An 18,646-nucleotide genomic window follows, 5' to 3' on the forward strand; every position below is an offset into this window, starting at 1 on the left:
CCCCCTGCCAATGTCCTATCAGAGCTTCAGAACTCACAAAACTCCCCATTTTGATCCCTATCAGCTTCCAGTGCTACATCTCCAATCCATTTTTTATTTATTTTTTGCTGCCGTGAAGATGTGCCTGTGTACCCATAATATGCAACATAAGTAACCAAGCACTTTAAGGCTATGTTCACACTACATAAAAGTAGGGCCACAACAGCCATACTTTATGCGCCTGTGAACACTGCCTCTACTTTAATGGGATTCCGGCCAGAGCGTATATACATCCCCCCATCCCCCCATGCGGAACCGGAAATAACTGACATGTCAGTTTTCTGCGCCCGCAATTCAGTGAATTGTGGCTGCAAAAAACCCGTATCAGTGCTCCAGCCGCTTGCTTCATTGTGTGCTGTGGCAAGATCTGATGCGGGCGCGTGCTGATGCGCCCGCATCAGAACACTACGGCCAGAAAGATCATCCGGGCAGAGAGTCACGGAACGGCCGGTCGGATATAGAGTGTGAACATTAAGGGAACCAATCACCTCAAAAACGCATATCCAGCTTTTGAAATGTGCTGTTGGACCACACAGCACACTTGCCACACATGTTTTCATAGCCTCCTTGCCTCCCCCGTGTAAACCGCAAAGTAACTTTATAAAACTGGCACCCTGTATGCAAATTACCTCAGGTAGTCATCCGGGCGGTGTGCGGCTAGCAGGTAGTCATGGTCCCCTGGGCGTTCTTTCACTGTAATCACGCCCCTTTGGGTGTGATTCAAATGGCCGAGTAGCTGTGACATCACTCGGGAGCGCGCCGTGCCCGACGCCACCACGCATGCGCAGTACAGCCGCTTCCATTCTGGCTGCACTGCGCCTGCGTGGAATAGCCTCAAACTCAGTGATCTCCGGCTCACTCTGAGTTCGAGGCTATTCTGCACAGGTGCAGTACAGCCGGGACGGAAGCCGATGTACTGCGCATGTGCAGCGGTGTCAGAACGTAGGCGCGCCGTGCCCGACTTCGGCGCGCCTATGTTCTGACACCGCCGCACATGCGCAGTTCCCGAGTGACTTCACAGCTAATCGGCCATTTGAATCACGCCCAGGGGACCGTGACTACCTGCCAGCCGCACACCGCCCCCGGATGACTACCTGAGATAATTTGCATACAGGGCGCCAGTTTTATAAAATTACTTTGCGGCTTACAGGGGGAGGCAAGGAGGCTATGAAAACATGTGTGGCAAGTGTGCTGTGTGGTCTAACAGCACATTTTTTAAGGCTGGATATGCGTTTTTGAGGTGAGTGGTTCCCTTTAATAGCTGTGCACCATGGAGGGGACTCTCAGGTTTTCAATAATGGTAGTGAAGGTGTTAAAATCACTTTGTCACCACAAAATAAGTTCTAATAAAATCTAATAAAACTGTGCATTTTTTTCTTATAAGTTTTTTCTTTTAAATAATACGCTATATGTTATACAAAAAAATAGAGAACAAGGTCAGCTCACCGTGTGAATATGTCCCAATATTAACGGCAACCCTCTTGGTAAGGAGCAGGTTATAAGAAATGGGCCGTTCACCCAAGTATGCAGTCCATAAAAGTAGAAGGAAAGCACAGCTTTAAAAAAACGTGAAGGAGTTAAAATGTCCAAAAATCTTTATTGCAAAGCATGTTAAAAAACAACCATGTTAAAAACAGCACGTCTACGCGTTTTGGGGACAAGCCCCATAATCATGACCATATGTGTTATAATGTACCATATATGTTATAATGTAGATACTTTCTATACAGCTCCATCATGTACAGACCAGCATTAGAAACAATGTATTGTAAAAACAGCTGCACCCTTTTACTTGTCTCTTCTACATAATAGTGGGCAAAATACTAAGGTCATACTGTACCTGTTGTGGCCACTAAAATGTATCCAGAATTTTTGACTTCTATATGAATGTACCCAAGAAAGAAATTATTTATACATTTATAAGTATTTTATTTCTCCCATGGAGTTCCTGTCCTGGGTAACCTATCTGTTGTCAAATGGTTCCTCTGGGTTCTCTTTTAGAAGGAATGTTTGTAAGGCAGAATTTCTCCATACAGTATTATGCAATGTGATGGAGTGTGCCACAAACAGGAAGTTCTAACCTCTGTATCCCTTCTAAATGGACCCATTTTATTTCCCTGTGGCTATTCTTTTATTGGATTACTCCCACTCATAAGGAGAACTACTCTAACAATAGATGTATGTTTTATGTGTACTTTCATAAAAGCTGAACCTCCTGAGGAATCCCCTGAATCCAATAGACACAAATGCAAACTAAAATTAAACTTCATTTTTTTACTTCCCCATCAAAATGGGTGAGAATACTTCTAGCTCTGCAAAATCCAGAGTAATATTCATTATTGGTGGAGGCATGCAGAGAATTTTAATGCAATAATATGATGAAGCACAATATTCCTGGAGAAGATTGATTCCATTAAAAAGCATATATTACAGACTTGGTAGTCTTGCAATTCTCTAATATACTGTACATACTGTATGAAGAATTCATACTATCTATTATTGCAGTGACCCAAGACTACTAGATATCAATGATTCTAATTATGTATCCTTTGTAAAAGAGTAGTTAAATATTATATACATTACAAACATGTTTTACCTAATCTCCTCTTATTTCTTCTATATTTAACCCCTTAACGACATCGGGCGTACCTATACGCCCCCGCAGGGTGGGCTTTAACGCAAACGGGCGTATAGGTACACCCGATGTTTCCCCGATCGCTGTGTGTTCACACACAGCGGTCGGGGAAGATGGCCTGCTATAAATCATAGCAGGCCATCTTAGCTTCACGGCACGGGGGGTGGTTAACACCCCCCGTGCTTACGATCGCCGCTATAGGCTGATCAATTCAGATCAGCCAATAGCGGCGATCGGAACCTTTCCGGGTCATCGTGACCCGATGACCCGGAAAAAAATGGCGGTCGGTGCTGTCTGAGGACGGCACCGACCGCCATTACTGTAAAAAGTAATGGTGGTCACCGTGCCACCGGCCCGATCGCCGTGAACGGCCGGCCATTCACGGCGATCGGGCCGGTGGCACGGCGATCAGAGTCCCACAAAATAGTAAATACCTGCCCTGGACCCCTCAGCTAGGTAGCCGAGGGGTCCAGAGCAGGTATTTGTACATTACTCACCTGTCCCCGGCTCCTGATCGGCGTCTTCCGGGTTCGCGGCGTCCTCGTCTTCGTTCGGGTCTTCGGCTTCCTCCGTGACGTCACGTTCGGCTTCTCTCGGCTATTTTAGGCTCCAGTGTCGGCTTTTTCCGTATTTTGCACTCTGCTGCCCTCTAGCGGCTGATATGTGTAATACACTTATCAGCAGCTACAGGGATGTTCAGAATGTAGAATCAGCAACTCCTCCTTTTTGGCGTAGGGTGTTTCTTTTTCTATATTCTACTGCCACGGTCTTCTTATAAGTGCCGCACATAAGTACGGCATTTATCAGCAACTCCTTTGTTGGCGTAGGTATTTTTTTTTATACTTACTGTAAAAAAAACACGTAAAAAACACTACATTACACCACACAACATGGAATAAAGTTTGACACTACACCACTACATACCCCATATACTAGTCCCCATATAAAGATGGCCCCCAGGGTGTTTTCGGTGTCGGACGCATACGTTATTGCCTCCGACACCGAAACAGCCAGTGAGGATGAATGGGGGGGGGATCCTTCTTTCCTCCATTCATCCTCATCATCCAGTGACGTGTCTGGGGGTAGCGTAGCGTACGCTGCCCCCCAGACACGTCTTTTCCGCCAGTACAGTCCCAATAAGAGATGACGGTATGGCGTGAAATTCTACAAACTGTGTGAGCGTACCTCTGGGTACTCTTACAGATTTAGGGTACGTGCACACTGCGGAATGGCGAAGGATAACCCTTTGTGCATTCCACAGCTGGCACCTGCCGGCGGACTGATGCGGGCGCATGTCTCCACCCGTGTCATAGACTCCATGTTATGCATGGGCGGATTCCGTCGTCCATCCAAAGAATGAACACGTTGGACGGAGAGTGGAATCCGCCCGTGCATAGAATGGAGTCTATGACACGGACGGAGACGTGCGCCTGCATCAGTCCGCCGGTGGGTGCCAACTGCGGAATGCACGAAGGGTTATCTGTCGCGATTCCGCAGTGTGCACGTACCCTTAGAGTGTATGTAGGAAGGGACACCCGAATCCAGCCCCAGATGCCCCCAGATGCCCACTCCCCCCCTATCCTCGGAACAAGTGGGAAGATCGTCCAGGAACTGATCTTCCCACTGCTGGATAAAGGTCACCACCTGTACGGGGATAACTTTTATACCAGCACCCCCTCTTCCGGTCCCTCGCTGCCCGAGCTACTGTAGCTTCCGGCACGATCCGAACATATCAGAAGCAGTAATAGAGCCCTAATATTTAGCAGCCATGGAGCGGACCCAGCGCTTCTGGATATGAAGGACCCCGGATCGCACCAGGACAACATTTTCCAGGTGACGTCCCCCACACTGGAGAAAGGGAGACCCCAGAAGAAGTGCAGAGTGTGGCGTAACAGGGGCCTCTGCATACTGGATCGCTCCAAGGCGCACCACACGTCACTGGGGTTCTACATTATCTAAATTCTGTCCCTTATTCCTATTTCAGGGGTCACGTTGATCCAGGGATTATTCTGATCGCCATTATGGAGTCGGGAAGGAATTTTTCCCCTGTGATGAGGCTACTGTCGTCTGCCTCACGAGGGGTTTTTGCCTTCCTCTGGATCAACACAGGTTGAGTTTGATGGACACTTGTCATTTCCAACCTTATAAACTAATAATTGGCCTAATACCCCCAAATAAATTAGAATTGTCCCTTTTCCCCAGCTAAGTAGGTATGGCCGCCATTCCCATTAGAGGATGCCATGATGCAATTACAAAGCCTCTGTGCGGCCAGGACAGTAGAAGCCCCCCACAAGTGACCTCATTCTGGAAACTACACCCCATATGGAATCTTACAAGGGGGGGCAGCGGGGATATGGCCCCCTGGTGATGACCACATTTGGGACGTGAAAATGAAAAAAATTGAATTTTTTATTTTCTCGGCACATGTTCTACGTAAGTGCCCGTCACCAGTGGGGTCCATATCCTCACTGCACCCCTTGTTAGATTCCTTATGGGGTGTAGTTTCCAGAATGGGGTCACTTGTCGGGGGTTTCTACTGTCCTGGCAGCACAGGAGCTTTGTAATTGCGACATGGCCTCTATCCTCCATTCCAGCCTCTAAATGGCGCTCTGTCCCTTTGGTGACTTGCCCTGTGCCCATATGGCACATTATGCCCACATGTCGGGTATTTTCGTACTCAGGGGAAACTACCCTACACGTTTTGTGTTCATTTTCTTTTTTAACCCCTTGTGGAAATGGAAAAAAATCAAGGCTAGACCAACATTTAGTGTAATTTTTGTAAAATTTTTACTCTAAATCATTAATCTTGTCATGATTTTTTCATTTTCACAAGGGGTTAAAAGATAAAAAAAAAACATTAAATGTGTAGCGCAATTTCCCCTGAGTACGGAAATACCCCACATGTGTACATAAAGCGCCATTCGGGTGCAGGGTAAGCCTCCGAAGGGACGGAGCGCCATTTGGTTTTTGAAGGCTGGATTTGGATGGAATGGATTTCGAGGGGCCATGTTGCATTCAAAAGGCCCCTGTGTTGCCAAGACAGTTGAAACCCCCCACAAGTGACCCCATTATGGAAACTGCACCCCTCAAGGAATGTAACAAGGGGTTTAGTGAGCATATGCACCCCACTGGTGACGGGCACAAATGTGGAACAATGTGGCGTGAAAATGAAATATTACATTTTTTACACTATAATGTTGGTTTTGCCTTGAATTTATCATTTTCACAAGGGGTTAAAAGAGGAAAAGAAAACAAAATGTGTACAGCAATTTCCCCCGAGTCTGTAAATACCCCACATGTGGACATAAAGCGCCATGTGGGTGCAGGGCAAGCCTCCCAAGGGAAGGAGCGCCATTTGGATTTTGGAGGTTGGATTTGGCTAGAATGGATGATGAACGCCATGTCGCATTTAGAGAGCCCTCGTGCTGCCAAAACACTGGAAACCCCCCACAAGTGACCCCATTCTGGAAACTGCAGCCCTCAGGGAATCTAACAAGGGGTGCAGTGAGGATATAGACCCCTTGATGACGGGCACATGTGTGCCATGAAAGTGAAAAAATGAAATTTTTTACTTTTACGTCACATTGTTCCACATTTGTGCCCGTCACCAGTGGGGTTCATATGCTTACTGCCCCCCTTGTTAGATTCCTTGAGGGGTGTAGTTTCCAGAATGGGGTCACTTGTGGGGGGTTTCCAGTGTCTTGGCAGCATGAGGGCTCTGTAAATGCGACATGGCGCTTGAAATCCTTTTCAGTGAAATTCAGCTTCCAAAAGCCAATTGGCGCTCCTTCCCTTTGGAGGCTCGTCCTGCGCCCCCTTGGCACTTTATCGCCACATGTGGGGTATTTCCGTACTCGGGAGAAACTGTGCTACACATTTTGTGTCTTTTTTTGCCTCTTATCCCTTTAAGAAAATGAAAAATTGAAGGCTAGAACAACGTTTTAGTGTAAAAAATAAATTTTTCTTTTTTCACGCCATATTGTTCGGAAAATCTGTGAAGCACCTATGGGGTCCAGATGCTCACCGCACCCCTTGTTACATTCCTTGAGGGGTGTAGTTTTCTAAATGGTGTCCCTTTAGGGGTGTTTTTTAGGTTTTGGCACCCCAGAGCCTCTGCCAACCTGAAGTGGTACGGTCAAAAATGACCAAATATAACGGAGGCGTTGAAATTCACTAGGCGCTCCCTTATATCTAAGGCTTGTGGTTGCGTCAAATAGCGCAATAGGGTCACGTGGGGTATTTCTATAAACTGCAGAAACGGGACAATAATTATTGGGGTGCATTTCTTTGGTAATAGGTTTATAATTATGGAAAATATTGGATTACAATAAAATCTCTGCACAGAAAATTAAAAATTTCAAATTCCTTACACAATTAGCTTTTATTTCTGTGACTCCCCTAAAGGGTTAAAACACTTTCTGGATATGCTTTTTCAGAGTGTGGGGGTGCAGTTTCTGAAATGGGGTGCTTTGTGGGGCTTTCTAACATACAGGCCCCTCAAATACACTTTAAACCTGAACAGGTCCCTAAAAATATCTGATTTTGAAATTTTACTGAAAATTTGGAAATTTGCTGCTAATGTTTTAAGCTCCCTATTGTCTAAAAAAAATGAAAGATAGTTTAATAAATGCCGCCAACATAAAGTAGACATGTTGCTAATGCTATTTAATATATAATTTATGTGGTATAACCACTTTCTGTATACGCAAAAAAGTTTCAAAGTTGGAAAAATGCATTTTTTCACATTTTTTCACATTATTTGGGTTTTTTTCATAAAGATTTGTTATGAGTATCGACTCCAATTTACCAGAAATGTAAAGTACAATATGTCTTGAGAAAACAATCTCAGAATCAGCCGGATAGGTAAAAGCATCCCGAAGTTATTAATGAATAAAGCGACACTGGTCATATTCATAAAATTTGTCTCTGTCATTAAGGCCATTTCAGGCTCTGTCCTTAAGGGGTTAAAAACTACATATTTGGGTCACAGTTTATATATACAATATAAGACAAATATGAACGTCCGCATTTGCATTAACCCCTAGACAACCCAGGACGTACCGGTAGGCCATGGGTCACTGTCCCCAGAGTACCCTGGGCATACCAGTACGTCCTGGGCTATGAAGCGCACTCCGTTAGTGAAAGGCTGCAGTGAACGCGGCATTTTAAAGAGTAAGTGACAGTGTGACTGCGGGGGTCCCGATCGTTTTAGTGGACCGCCGGAGGTCTCACACCTTTCTCTGTGTGGTCCGATCGGCGCTCTGATGATTAAGTCCGCCATAGGCAGGCTTAATCAGCAGAGCCCCTATCACACTCATCAATGCTATGCCTATGGCATAGCAATGATCAGTGTGTATAATCTAATAATTGTATGTAAAAGTCCCCTAAGGGGACTTAAAATGTGTAAGAAAAATTAATAAATAAAAATGTCTTTATAACTATCCCAAAGCCCCTCCCCCAATAAAAGTTTAAATCAATCCCTTTTTCATTATATAAAAAAACATATAGAAATAAATAAATAAACAGACATATAATATACTGTAGCGTACGTACTTGTGCGATCTAATAAAATATAACAATTGTCATCACTAACGGCGAATGGCATAGACAAAAAGAGGGGAAAAAGTGCCAGGATTACCGATTTTTTGTTACATTATAGATAAAAAAAAAATTAACAAAAAGTGATATTCACAAATATGGTATTAATAAAAATAAGAGATCATGGCAGAAAAAATGACACCACATACAGCCCCGTAGTTCAAAAAATAAAACCGTTATAAGTGTCACAATAGGCCCATTTTATTCATAATCAGTTGGGAAAAAAAAGGATTTCATGAAAAAAATATATATAACATGAAAAAATCTGTGTAAACCTGCATGTGGTTGTGTTCGGACTGACCTATAGAATAATGTTATCATGTCGCTTTTACCATATAGTGCATTACGTAGACACAGGAACCCCCCAAAAGTTACCATATTATAAAGTACAACTACTCCTGTAAAATACAAGCCCTTACATGCCCCTGTAGAAAGTGCTAGAACTCTTAAAAGGGAAGGAGGAAAAAACAAAAACACAAAAATTTGAATTGTCGCAGTCCACTGGGTCATTTTGGGCTTGGTCCTCAAAGGGTTAAATAACTAAGCATAAACATCTGAGTATTATTTTTTTCCTTATTCAGTGTTATTTCATTTTAATATGTTTCTCTCTCTCTCTCTCTCTCTCTCTCTCTCTCTCTCTCTCTCTCTCTTTTAGCCAGAGTATGCAAATGTCTGTTTTTGGTACATTCCACCAAGTTTACAAAAAATGGAAAAGGGACCAGAATATTGGCAAAGACTAAACCAGGTAAGTGTTAAGTAGATTTCCATAGATAGGTTTGGATCTGTTATTACTTTAGTTCAAATGTACACTATACAAAATAGAATAGAAAATGAGTTGTTGTTTAGGGCTTAATAAGATTCTAACTCCCCCATGTGGTAAATGAGGATGAATACAAGCAAGGAGAATAAAAGGAAAAAAAAGAGGTTTTACAAATATTACATTTAGTAAACTGTACAGTTTCTTGCTTTCATTTTGTTTTTACCTTAGATTATTTGAATCTTTAGCTTTACTAACTTGTATGATTTTTTTATTTTATTTTTTAAGTACATTACTAAGAGGGAAGCAATCACGTCTGAGTTGTTTTTTTTTGTAACATATTTTAGTCATAAGCTTTATAGCAAGCCATGTGGATATATACACAATGAAAATTTCCAGACCCTATTTTTGTATAATATGCATGCTCTGTGACCTCTGTGGATTTTACAGGGGAAGGTAAGGCCAAGCTTCTGTTGTCTTCTCTATCTACTGCTGTCACCTTTTACTATAATGCTGTAGATACAGTATATCACTTTCCAGCAGCCTGGTTGTTATCAGAAGTATTCATTTCTATTACACATAGTGGTAGTAAATACTTTTGATCAAATTATTTTGGGAGTTATACCTTTACTGGCCAACAAAAAATTGTGTGCTTTGATTTAAAAGATCCCTTCGTCAGACAAGTTAAGAAATAAATGTCTTAATAAATTGTAAAATTAGAAAAACATAACCAATTATTCTAAAAAGAATATGTAACATACCGTATTTTGCTTATACAAGAAAATCCAAAAGACGTCCAAGACTCCTGTCAAACTAGAAGACAATAGCAATAACAATGTTGTGTGGTGGTTGGTTGGCCTATGGCCTTCTGCATAATGGCACTGAAATGTTAAGTATAAAATAAATCTAAACTAAGATATGCATACATAGATGATGGACTTTTGATTTAGGCATGTACACTGAAAAATGTGTTTAAAAAAAAACTTAAAAAATTGCAAACTCCACAACAATAAAGTATTACTGTTGTAATAAAACAAAGACTTTTGACATGACACAGACATGTTTCTTTCCCGTCTATATGTCACGTGATGAGTCGGACTTATAATTTAAGCCTATGAGTCCAACTTTTTTCACTGACACAGAATAGGAAACAGACTGTTAAAAACATTAGCACAAATGTTTGTAAAAATTCTATAAAAACAATTTTAACCCTTAGACAACCAAGGACGTACCGGTAGGCCCTGGAAGTCTGTGCCCAGATGACCTTGGGCGTACCGGTACGTCCTGAGCTATGAAGCGCGCTACGGAGGGGAGCAGTGAGCAGCCGGCGCCTAACCGTTACTGACAGGCTGCAGCGATCGCGCTGCAGCGTGTCATTAACTCCTTAAATGCCGTGGCCCCCTGTGGGGGTCCTGATTGTTAAAACAGACCGCCAGAGGTCTCTCACCTGCCTCCGTGCAGTCCAATCGGCAATCTGCTCACTGAGCCTGCACAGGGGGGCTCAATGAGCAGATCACCTATCACACTGATCAATGCTATGCCTATGGCATAGCAGTGATTGGTGTGAATAATCACTAAAATGTATGTAAAAGTCCCCCAAAGGGACTTAAAATGTGTAGAAAAAAGTTAAAAACATTATTACAGTACCCCAAAGCCCCTCCCTCAATAAAAGTTAAAATAACCCCCCTTCCCATTATATAAATGAAACATATAAAAATAAATAAACATATTATATACCGTAGCTTGCGTTATTGGCCAATCAAAATATAAAGTTTGCGGATTACCGATTTTATGTTACATTATATATAAAAAAAAATTATAAAAAGTGATCAAAACGTCAGATCTTCACAAATATGGTATTAATAAAAACTAGAGATCATGGCGGAAAGAATGACATCTCATACAGCCCCGTAGGTGAAGAAATAAAACTGTTGTAAGCGTCACAATAGCCCCATTTTATTAATAATTAATTGCCAAAAAAAAAAAGGATTTCATTAAAAAATATATATAACATTAGAGAATCTGTGTAACCTGCATATGGTTGTGTTCAGGCTGACCTATAGAATAATAGTGTCATGTCGCTTTTACCATATAGTGCATTACGTAGACACAGGAACCCCCCAAACGTTACCATATTGCATTCTTTTTTACGATTTCACCTATTTATATCTTCATAAATAATAACTTTGGGATTCCGTCATACGTGTTATGGTAAAATGAAAGACACCTTTAGGCTGGGTTCACACGCTGTAAGTGTGTGGCTGTATTTTTTATGCGGCTGTAAATGTGCGGGTGAAACTACTGCCGTGGGAAAAAATAGACATGCGGCTCAAAACATACGGTCATTTACTTGGAAATCTGGTTCAACTAAAAATAACAAATAAAATGTTAAGAAAGTGATGCAAACACCTCTGGATGCATCTGGGAAAGCAGGGAACACAGTTTACATGAATTGCTATTACCGGGGTTTGCGATCCTCTGCACTATAGCCGATGTCTCTCATGGTTAATATATTGAATTAATAAAACACATTTTCTGTCTAATAAAGTCCCTTTTATTGTTCAATAATTAAATGTAAACGATTCCATCATTTTGCAATTAAATATACTGTTAAAATAAATATATATATAAATAAATGTATATTTATATATATATTTATTTTTTGACAGTATATTGAATTGCACAATGATGGATTCGTTAGAATTAAATTATTGAACAAAGAAACTGTATTTATTTAAACGAAAATGTGTTTTCTTAATTAAATATTAATTAGTACAGGAAGCTCTATAAGCCGGTAATTCATATTCCCGGCAATAGAGCATTCTGTACTAATCATCACTTTACTTTACTCAAAACATCAAATGTTTCTTCTAATTATGTTGTGACAATAACATTATTAGAAGAAACATTTAGAATTATATGTGCGCTCAGCTGATTGGCTGTTCGGCTGAGCGCACATATAATAAGCCGGTCCGCAGCACAGTGACTTCATTGTGCTGCGGACCAGCGAAGAGGACACATCGGGGTGAGTATAGAGCTCTCCCCACCCCCTCCCCAGCACTGCACCCCTCCCAGCAAGGAAGGGGGGTCAGTTAACCCCTTCCTTGCTGGGATGGGTGCAGTCTGACATCAGTCTGGCCCCCCGGGGGTTAAGGGGGATGCAATACATCCTCCCTTAACCCCTTGGGGGTCAGACTGTAAGCAGCGATCTGTAAAGATGCTGCATACTGTAAGGAGCACAACACCGCTCACAATGATGGGTGTTGTGCTCCTGTTTGTGTTTTTTTTGTGTGTTTCTCCCTTTTTGTTTTTCAGATATCGGTATCCTGGGGATTACGTCGGATTCCATGGACTACGTCGATGACCAGCGGTTGTTCTTTGAATTTTTTAAATAAAATGGTCAATGAGGGGTGTGGGGGTGTTTTTATTTGAATAAAAATTTTTTTAAACTTGTGTCTTGTCTTTATTTCTTAACTTTTTAGACTTAGTAGTGGAAGCCGTCTAATAGACGGAATCCATTACTAAGTTGGGGCCTAGTGTTAGCCGGTATAAAATGGCTAACACTAACCCCCTATTATTACCCCAGTACCCAATGCCACCAGGGGTACTGGGAAGAGCCGGGTGCCAGTGGTCCCGGAGCGTCAAAATTGGCGCTCCTGGACCGGGCGGCAGCAGGCTGGTAATATTTAGGCTGGGGAGGGCCTAAACCAATGGCTCTTCCCACCCTGGTGTTACCAGGCTGCTGTCGTTTGGTTTTTAACCCGGCTGGTTATAAAAATAGGGGGGACCCTATGCGTTTTTTTTTTTTAAATAAATAAATAATTAAAAAAAAACGCATAGGGTCCCCCCTATTTTTATAACCAGCCGGGTTAAAAACTAAACGACAGCAGCCTGGTAACACCAGGGTGGGAAGAGCCATTGGTTTAGGCCCTCCCCAGCCTAAATCTTACCAGCCTGCTGCCGCCCGGTCCAGGAGCGCCAATTTTGACGCTCCGGGACCACTGGCACCCGGCTCTTCCCAGTACCCCTGGTGGCATTGGGTACTGGGATAATAATAGGGGGTTAGTGTTAGCCATTTTATACCGGCTAACACTAGGCCCCAACTTAGTAATGGATTCCGTCTATTAGACGGCTTCCACTACTAAGTCTAAAAAGTTAAGAAATAAAGACAAGACACAAGTTTAAAATTTTTTTTATTCAAATAAAAACACCCCCACACCCCTCATTGACCATTTTATTTAAAAAATTCAAAGAACAACCGCTGGTCATCGACGTAGTCCATGGAATCCGACGTAATCCCCAGGATACCGATATCTGAAAAACAAAAAGGGAGAAACACACAAAAAAAACACAAACAGGAGCACAACACCCATCATTGTGAGCGGTGTTGTGCTCCTTACAGTATGCAGCATCTTTACAGATCGCTGCTTACAGTCTGACCCCCAAGGGGTTAAGGGAGGATGTATTGCATCCCCCTTAACCCCCGGGGGGCCAGACTGATGTCAGACTGCACCCATCCCAGCAAGGAAGGGGTTAACTGACCCCCCCTTCCTTGCTGGGAGGGGTGCAGTGCCAGGGAGGGGGTGGGGAGAGCTCTATACTCACCCCGATGTGTCCTCTTCGCTGGTCCGCAGCACAATGAAGTCACTGTGCTGCGGACCGGCTTATTATATGTGCGCTCAGCCGAACAGCCAATCAGCTGAGCGCACATATAATTCTAAATGTTTCTTCTAATAATGTTATTGTCATAACATAATTAGAAGAAACATTTGATGTTTTCATTAAAGTAAAGTGATGATTAGTACAGAATGCTCTATTGCCGGCATATGAATTCACGGCTTATAGAGCTTCCTGTACTAATTAATATTTAATGAATAAAACACATTTTCTTGGAAATAAATTCAGTTTCGTTGGTCAATAATTTAATTCTAACGAATCCATCATTGTGCAATTCAATATACTGTCAAAAATAAATATATAGATAAATATACATTTATTTATATATCTATTTTTTTTAACAGTATATTTAATTGCAAAATGATGGATTCGTTAGAAATAAATTATTGATCAACGAAAGTGTCTTGATTACAAATAAAATGTCTTTGATTCATTTAATATATTAACTATTAGAGGCATCGGCATTCGGCATCATTGCCGGCTATTTTTGAAGTACTCCGTACGGACCGCCTGTCAATCCACGGCCGCATGTCCAGCCGCAAACAATGGTCTTGTTCATTTTTTACGGGTCCGTTTACGATAGGGCCGTAGATTCAGAGATAGTGTGCACTGTGCAGCCGCATATCCTATACTTCCCAGCATACACACGAACCATCAAAAATACCGCCGCACAATTACAGCCGCACATACAGCCGCACTCTTACAACGTGTGAACCGAGCCTTAGGCTGCGTTCACACTACGTATATTTCAGTCAGTATATTTCAGTCAGTATTGCAACCAAAACCAGGAGTGGATTAAAAACACAGAAAGGCTCTGTCCACACAATGATGAAATTGAGTGGATGGCCGCCATATAGCAGTAAATAACGGCCATAATTTCAATATAACAGCCGTTGTTCTAAAATAACAGCAAATATTTGCCATTAAATGGCGGCCATCCACTCAATTTCAACATTGTGTGAACAGAGCCTTTCTGTGTTTTTAATCCACTCCTGGTTTTGGTTGCAATACTGACTGAAATATACTGACTGAAATATACATATACTGACTAAAATATACGTAGTGTGAACACAGCAAAGTACAACTACTTCTGTAAAAAATAAGCCCTTACATGGCCCTGTAGATAGAAAACTGAAAGTGCTAGAGCTCTTAAAAGGGTAGTAGGAAAAAACGAAAGCGCAAAAATCTAAATTTGTGCGGTCCACTGGGTCAATTTGGGCCTGGTCCTCAAAGTGTTAAAAAAAAAAACTTAGAAGTAAATACTTGACATTCATGACATTAATTCATTTTTTATATATAATTCAGTCATGCAGATTCTACAGCAACTTGCAAAACTACTTTCATAGTCTTTTGCTGTGCCAGCATGCTTGGAATTGTTGATTGCAAGAACTGGAGGGTCAAAGGTCCCCAATGCCTATCCTAAAGCAACAAAATGTAAACTTTTGGACTATTTAAAAAGTTTCTTAAAGGGAAATTAACAGCAAGTTAGAAGAGGATGTTGGGGATTAAGATAATTTTCTTACCTTTATGCTCAGCATCATTTTCATTACTCCTGTGTTTTATTAATGTCTAAATTAGGACTTTTGGTGCACTTGGGGCAATGCTACAGATTTCCATGTACTGCTCAGTCCTCTAACTTCTATTTCTATTTATGAACCAGTATTCGACAGGCGAATATTTGTTAGAAAAATTTGCATTATTTGCACCCAATTTATCATTTGCTATTTTTTAAAAAGTCGCCAAAACTGGTGTAGGCTTACGTCTGGTCAGTACCAGGTGATTTTGTTTGCAACTTTTTTTGCAACCTATTTACTACAAATTTACTATGACAGTGTGCATTTTCCAAGAATCACACACACAGTATATTGGAACTAAAAAAACACCTATCCACATTAGTATAGTCGCAAACATTTTATTTTATTTTTTTTTACATCAAATTAATGTTCGTGACAATTATTCACTGAAGTTATTTTTAGCTCTACTTTTACTTGGTATCATATTTTTGTACATCGGACCAATTTTTAACATAGAGAGAAAGAGAGAAATAAAAAATTTGCAAACCTTCCTTTTTTCTTTTATACTGTTCATTATGCTGGAACAATATTGTTACATTTTGATAGACCAGACAATAGCGCATGCTATTGTGGGGGTCCAGATTGGTAAGTGACAGGAGCAGCTACTGTCAGTTACTTTGATCATGCCATAAAAACAGCGTTTAAGGACTAAATAAAAGGTGGGAGCATGATCACTGCTGGCTGTCATTGATGGTAAGGACCCAGCTTGAGGACCCATCTTCACCCACTATGAAGCGTAAGTCATCTAGGGGGGGGGGGGGTAATGTTGCATCCAGGGGTTAATTTTATCTGACATTGAAAAATTATGGAAATTTAACTAAAATTAATTCTAATTCCATGGAGGTCTGTCAGCAGAAAGCAAAAAAAAATAAAAATCCAATTTGTATTGAATGTACTTTTTCTTTGAACTTTGAGCTGCATTTCCCTTAGAAAATAATGTGTTGTTCTGAAGTCAAAGAGTTTTGCCCGAGGAACTCTAAAGATATAAACCTGGTAGTTTAGATTGAATTTCTGATTTCAGGAATATAGTACTTTTCTTTTTTCTTATAATAGAGCTATGGCATATTTTTTTATTTACTCTCTTCCTACAAAAATACCTCCTGAGTACCAGAAAGTCTCAGTGATATAGTAACTATAACAGGGGAAACAACTCTTAATGCCAGCAATTTCAGCCAAAATAAAATAACAACAGATGATAAAGTATCCAAAATAGACATCTGTGTCTACTCGCATTGAGAGGGTAGCAAACTCAATATTAATATCTGACAAAGAACAATTACTGATGGGACTAGACTTGGACTCAAGGTTACAGTGTGACAATAAATACAGCTTACGGTTATGAGATCATAAACCATTTATTCAGCATGGTGATAACTGAACTATACAACTAATAATGCAATTTTTGAATGGGCATAGGCAAATGGTAAAATAAAGAATATACATATAGCTTTTTATTAGATGATATATTGGGTTTACTAAGTTCATTACACAAAATTAAAGATCAAGAATAAATAGCAGTTACAATAACCCATGTCAGTATTGTATTCACATGGTCCTGGGTGTCCCCAGAGACACAGAAGCTTCACTCACATTTTTCCAGCCCTATATTATGCAATGTCGATGATAATGCAAAAATTATAAGAGTTTAAGCTTTTAGGAACTGTAGTCAGATTGGTTAAATGGTTAAAGCTTATTGAATTGGGAGCTTTAGAAAAATGCATGCAGTTTCCATATGTGTTCACTAGATGGTGTTGAAATCTAGTGCATTAATTTCCAAGGAAGCTCACAACAGCATAAGGTACATGAAGTGCTATACAGAACACCAGAAAAATATTACTAGATAGAAGGAATTCTTTCATACATTTTATTAAACAAGATCACAAAAAACTGTAAACAGTAGCCAGCCATATTCATTTGCCTATAAATAATTCTTTGTAGAGCTATATATTATAATTATCAATGTATTGATTTTATTGATAGTTGTTTTACCTTAGAGGATTTTTTTTTCTGAAGCAAAATCCATATTTTATACTTTGCTTTGGTGTCATGAGTTACAGTGTGCCCCACATTTAACACTTTGGGGGACATTTAGCAAGACTGGCGTTTACTAGAGTACCTGCAGAGTCCAGAAAGCCCCTGTAATGTGTAGACAGGAACTTTAAACCATTTTAGAAAGGGTGTCACCATTTGTATGTTAGTGTTTATACTAGGGAGTAGATTGCCTTCCTGCAGAAAGTAGAGGTGGAAACTAGGAAGGTCATGATGTGGTGGACATTGCAGTGCCTCTAGGGGGGTTAAAGGTGACTTAATACATTGTGGTTCTGTGGTGTCATGTCCTCTAAACCTCCTCTTGGGCAGGGGTAGACTCCCTTGGACTCTTTGTAGCCTGAAAGGCTTAGGTAAAAGCGGTCAGCAATTTTGTGGTGCAACCTCCCCTGAGGCCAAGAGAAATACATCCCATGTAACTATTATGCCGTTCAAGAGACCTCCACATGTGAGAGGGACCAAAGACATCATACTTGTCTACCACCTAGGATGGATTAACCTCACGTTATACCAGAACATTATTGATATGCAATAAAAACCTTTCAGAACAGGTTTATTTTATTTTCATTTTTTTAGTCCCTGATAAATGACAACACTGAATTGATAAAGGGTGTACTATCTCTTTTTATTACTGTGAAAAGGGTGTGGAGTATTACCCAACTAGAGTGCCACAGACAGTTAGTGGCAGAATCTTTTTTTAACACAGAGGCCCTACACACTTGGTAGTTATTGACATTTTTACAAATATTAACCCAATTGGCCAAGTCAATAGGCCACACTTATGACCCAGTGATCGTTCATGCAAGCTGGCGGCATTATTGATTAAGCCTTATGAATCATGATCTAAAAATATGATTGGTACATGTTATCATGGCAGTGTGAAGCCATGAAAAAGGATAATTACAATGTCTTCTACATGGCGGGGAAAAAAATGGAATACAACTTGTAAATCAGTAACATGTAGAAGTACCATCAGTAACATAACTTAAAGAGGCACTGTCACAAAAATGTTTTTTAAAGAAATGAACAGTAGTTTTGCAATATACTTGCTTGTAGTTATAAATTAAAAAAGGGGTGCTTCCATGTGCCGTCAGATCCTTTAAAAACTTATTAAGAATCCAAACCTCTCTGTATTGCTCCCCTGGAACAGTTGTGTTGTTTGACATGACTCAAAATACAGCATGAAAGTAGATGGGGAGCTGCCGCCAGCAGGAGTGGTTTCAAGGGACTTATTGGTGCCTTCTGATGCAGAGGGCACCAATAAGTCCCTTGAAACGCATTGTCCATTTTAGTTGCTGTTCACTTTCTATTGATCCTGAA

At 40.9% G+C, this 18,646-nt stretch overlaps 1 protein-coding gene across 4 annotated transcripts in view; it reads left to right on the top strand.

The window, feature by feature from the left end:
* GADL1 (glutamate decarboxylase like 1) overlaps nucleotides 1-18,646 on the top strand; it is a 195,041-nt gene that overhangs the window by 142,855 nt on the left and 33,540 nt on the right. For all 4 annotated transcript variants that reach the window (XM_069960402.1, XM_069960401.1, XM_069960403.1 and 1 more), the window contains one exon: nucleotides 8,928-9,017. In XM_069960402.1, the coding sequence (XP_069816503.1) occupies nucleotides 8,928-9,017 (90 nt within the window). The remainder of the gene's footprint in view (nucleotides 1-8,927; nucleotides 9,018-18,646) is intronic.

This window comes from Dendropsophus ebraccatus, chromosome 2, assembly GCF_027789765.1.
Source record: "Dendropsophus ebraccatus isolate aDenEbr1 chromosome 2, aDenEbr1.pat, whole genome shotgun sequence".
Taxonomy (NCBI): Eukaryota; Metazoa; Chordata; class Amphibia; order Anura; family Hylidae; genus Dendropsophus; species Dendropsophus ebraccatus.